This window comes from Meleagris gallopavo, chromosome Z (assembly GCF_000146605.3).
Source record: "Meleagris gallopavo isolate NT-WF06-2002-E0010 breed Aviagen turkey brand Nicholas breeding stock chromosome Z, Turkey_5.1, whole genome shotgun sequence".
Taxonomy (NCBI): Eukaryota; Metazoa; Chordata; class Aves; order Galliformes; family Phasianidae; genus Meleagris; species Meleagris gallopavo.
In genome coordinates, this window is record NC_015041.2 from 44,372,033 (window position 1) to 44,376,875 (window position 4,843).

At 37.7% G+C, this 4,843-nt stretch overlaps 1 protein-coding gene across 1 annotated transcript; it reads right to left on the reverse strand.

Moving 5' to 3' along the window:
• Nucleotides 1–237: 237 nt before the first annotated feature.
• Nucleotides 238–4,506, reverse strand: MACIR (macrophage immunometabolism regulator). Its single transcript, XM_010725910.3, has 2 exons — nt 4,033–4,506; nt 238–2,254 (listed from the first exon to the last, which is right to left on the reverse strand). The coding sequence occupies exon 2, from the start codon at nt 2,231–2,233 to the stop codon at nt 1,610–1,612; it is 624 nt and encodes a 207-aa protein (XP_010724212.1). The 5' UTR covers nt 2,234–2,254; nt 4,033–4,506; the 3' UTR covers nt 238–1,609.
• Between the last annotated feature and the right edge of the window lie 337 nt (nt 4,507–4,843).

Sequence of the window (4,843 nt, forward strand, 5' to 3'; positions counted from 1 at the left end):
TACATTAGATTTACAGAAGTGTAGTTAACTTAAACATACACATCAGTTAACAAACCCAGGCCAGTAAAAACACAGACAGCCTGGCTGCCTTCATTTACAGCTGTGGAATAACTACTGGATTAGTATGAACTCTCCACCTTACACAGCACGAGCCAACCAGTGCTTCTTATTCACTCTGAACAAACAAAAGTAAAGAAAAAAAACCTGCATTGTACCAGAAACAACTGATCAAATAAGTTATGTTTCAAAACAATGTTATCTTAACTTCTACGTAGGTAATCAACTAAATCCAAGTCACACATCGATTCAGTAAGAGATTGCACCTAAAAAAAGGTCTAATAACTATTTTTCATTTTTCCAACATAAGTTACTAAAGCGTTTTAAATACATCTAAGAATACAGCTGTCAAAACTGCTTTTGATGTCACGTTTGGATAAAAATTTCTTAAGCAACCAAGTAAGCCAGTGTATTCAATCTACCCTCAATAATCCAGGATCATCTCTTCAAGGCTAACATAGGAATACTTCACTTGCACTCCATCAGAAAAAAATCTGTCTTACAAATCCCTGTAGAAGAGTTCAGTTCTTCAAATCAACTAAATTTCCAAAGCAATGACAAAGTTATTTGATATCTTCTATTAATATATATGTTACAGACATAATGAATTAGAATTAGAACACTGACATACTGATGTAGACATTCTGGTGTATTTCTTAGAATCTAAAGTGAATTCTTGTTTAGGTGTTGAGACAGTGTAAAAAATCCCATTAACAAAAAACCTTGATTCCCCAAAAGATTTTTATAGTATTCAAATATGCATCCTGAAAAATTCTGTAGAACAGAGGAGGCAAAGCAGTTAGCTTCATGCAGAGGCAGAAAAAATTTAGTTTGATTAAAGTAGCAAATGAACTAAAGTTTATTTTCATAGAACGGCAGGAACAGGAAGGAATCCAAAGATCTTTTAGTTCCAACCCCCATATTTGCCCCTGCATTTATGAGTGAATTTCCCCTTCATCAGCAGTGTGAGACAATTTCTAGACTGCTTAAATATCAAATGATTGAGTTCAGCCAAGCTCACATTTCTTTCAATTATGTTAAAAAAAAAAAACAAACAACGAACTCATACATATATTCTACTGTAGAATGCAGGAACAAAAACTACAGACAAAAGACCCCCAAATTTGAGTACTTATCCAAGAGCAGTTTCTAACATCAAGCCAAAACTAGCAACAACCAAGCAGACATCACTGATTTTTCAGCGTTAAATTACTGTAGATACTATATCTAACTGTACAAAAAAAAATCCCAAACCCCAAAAAAAACAAAAGCGTTTTTAAAATTTCAGAATTTTTGTTGTTAAAAGGTGTCCAAAGAAATATCCCCTAGTTGCAGTCAAGTTTGCATTAGAAGCTGCTTTTTCGGGAAAGGTTTACCCTTCCAAGTATTTCTAACACATTGCATTGTTTAGATTTCATTCAAATAAAATTTCTGATAACATTTAGCTGATAAAACCATCTACGGTGTGGACAGTCATGTACACAGTACAATAGCGGATTTTTGCAGCAACAGATAAACAATCAGAAATTGGTTCTACATTTAAGAAGATAGCTCATGTGTTATTTCTCGCAAACATACGGTCCCCTCTAAGAGTAAGGTGTTGGAGCTGGTATTGTAGCACTTCTGTGTCAGCAGGTTCCTTAATACTCATTTTGTCTAAATTGAGGTAGTCCAGAGATTTTGAGTGAGCCCTTTTACCTTTTAAAAGGCAAAGAGGCAGGGGACCATGAAGTGCCTTGTAGGGTTCATACGGTAAAGCCTTAGTGCATTTATCCCCTGAGCTGGGCATCCGCCTCCTCCTCCTTCCATTTACTGCTGGAATCTCATATGGCTGATAATACCTACTTCTAGCTTTGTACAAACGGGAGGAGCGTGCAAGTCCTGAATCAAGCTGTTTGGAGCACAAGTTAGGCCCAGATTCCCCTTTACTCTCTTCATTTCCTGTACATTTCTGGGCGAGTTTTAGCAGCTCCTCTCCAGTCGTGAAGCCAACCAGGTAGTTAGAATCCATGTGGAGGATCTGATACCCCGAAACCGTCCGTCGCATGGGTGAGCAGGGGGTACTGGAGCACCGTGGCTTCTCAGCTTCCGTTCGGCCTGCAGCACTCACCTCTGCCAGGGGCACTGGGAGCGTGGATATGGCACTTCTGGACTCTCCGTTGATGTCAACTTCCATTTTGGACACAATGCTATTCTCCTAAAATAAAACAGAGCTCGTTCAGAAATGGAGCCTTTATACAATACGACAGGCTGAGAGAGGATTGTAGAAATAGGATTTTCTATCAGCCAGAAGTCAGCACCAATACTTGTCTGTTCAGTGTCTTATGAGCTGTGGGGTCTCCTAACAAAGCAATTACTGACATCTGCCTTCTAAAATGATTTCAAGTGGTTTTTAATAGCAGATACGCGAAACATTTTCCTGACAATGTGTTCAAAACATTTCTGATTATTACTGTTCAATAAACAAGCATCTTTCCACTCCATTTCTCTTTTTAGTTCCATTTGATCCCTTATATTCCCTCTATTCAGGCCAACCATTACCATACCCACGGTAGTTTCTCCCGTATTCAGCTGCACATTTTTTCCATTGACAATAATGTCAGAAAACACAGTTTTCGAAAACTTCTGTCTAATAGCTACAATCTAGGGCATGACCACAGAGCACGTACTGCAGATGTGGTGGGAACAGTTCATGTTTCACTGAAAGAGCTGTATCCTGACTGTTCAACAGTCTCTTTATAGGCTCTCAGGAAGTCTCTCCCTCCCAAAAACCATCACAGTTAATCCAATGAAAATACATTATTTAATCTAATCTATTTTTAACAGTAGAAATAGTATTCTGCTGATCACTAAGCAGTGTAAGATAAGCATCTCACAAATAACCTATGTTCTGATTTCTGTGCTACATTTTTTTCCTATTTGTTTTGGAAATAAATATTTTGCTCTCTGCCTTCCCCCACAGCTATTCCTAAAACACAATTTGGTGTCTTTTGAACACAACAACTTTCTGCTACACGTCAGCATCACCTCTAACATAAAAAGATAAGGTCGATATCACAGCAAATATATGCCAGTGGACGTTCAGGCACAGAGAAATCAATTATTTTCAATATCATTTATTCCAAGTATCACTTACACAATCCTCACGTCACAGCTACTGCAGAAAATAGAAAGGTCACTTTTTCTTCCCCCTCCCCCCCCAGACACCCTAAAAAAATCTCATTCAAGATGATTCTCAATCTTAACATACGAAAGAAAAATGTGTGCAGATTTAACTTGCAAATAAAAAAAAAACAAATATCCATCCATTTGAAAAATTTAAGCCTATCTTGTTTCAACTCAAGAATTGGAAGGGAACAGAATAGGTAATGCTCCTACCTCTACCTCCTCACTTAATCTCAAATCAACATTGCTGCTCCAGTCCTCATTCTAATAAATGTGCAGCAAAACCAATCACCATCGTTTTGCTAAAGAGGATTTTGTTTTGCCACTGACAAACTTGTACTACAGAGAGATTGTTGTGTCTCTGTAGCACAGCACCTGCCAGTAAGACACTAACGTGGTAAGATTTTGAGCCAGGAAGCTACAGTCAGGAAAATTCCAAGATTACTGTAAGCATAGCATAGAAGAATCTTGCACTGAAACTTTTGGCTACCATATGCTTTAGCTGAGAAACAAATATTTAACTCTTCCTGATCTTTTAATTCCTGATTTTTACCCTGCAGTTCAGAAACTGTGCTAACAGCCCTCAACTTCAAACAACAACCCCCTAAAACCTCAAAATGTTCTGTTTAAAAGTATAAACAATGCTAGAAAAAGTGCAGCTTAATCTCAGATGAATAAATAGAATTATCACAGCAGGTTTAGAACCAAATAATTATCTAGACACATGTAAACAGCAGCAATCAAGTAAATCAATAAATAATTCATGCTCTAAGGAAAGAGAGTGAAGAAAGGGCGTCTCTGAGCACTTACTGAGTTTAAAAAAAAAGCCTTGAGAACTGGAAATCTCTCTTCTAAGTACAGCTTTTAAAATTAATTTACTTCAACCTGAAAAATGGGTGCGTAACAGAAAGCAATCAACTTCAAAGAACATCTAGAAGCAGGAAAGAAGAAAGAATAACGACCCTTCAACTGTCCAAAAACAGTATGAGAGGAAAATCAGAGGAGAAAAAGGCATTCAAGTGAGCAAGCTCCAGCCTAGTGCTTAGTCTGAAGTTGCAGAACTTCCATGTCTGCACTGTGGTGCATGAAACAGAAATCCGACAGACATTTGAACACAACAGTAGCATCAGAAGCCAAATTGCAGGATTTGGTGCCATAAACATCAGAAGCTTAAGGGAACAGCATGGCTCGTTGGTGCGAGGAATGACTGGCCAGCTCCACAGGCAGAGGTCCAAAACTCATGTGTTCAGCTGTTCTCTCCCAAGATTTAATGTGACTGACTCAAGCTGCCATATGGCTTCAATATGCTTTGTTTCCTTATCTAGGTAAAAAAAAAAAAAGATAGAGTGGCATTACTTAAGACTTCTATAAAAAAAGTCATCTGATAGCTTCACAGTATCTGTGAATATAGATAACAGTACCTACGAATACATTTAACACTTCTAGACTGAATTTTTAAGCTACCTCCACAGTTCTGTAAATCAGATGACTACTACTAGGTTTGTTGCTGAGTAATAGTGTAACCTTGTCAGTAATTATCAGCATCAACTATAGTACTGAAGAAAAACAGCACTTTAGTTCAAAAAGATTAATTCTTCAGATCACAGATCCCCTGACTTCT

Bases quoted from the DNA above. Each gene is read 5' to 3' on its own strand.
- MACIR (XM_010725910.3), bottom strand. From the start codon at position 2,233: ATGGAAGTTGACATCAACGGAGAGTCCAGAAGTGCCATATCCACGCTC.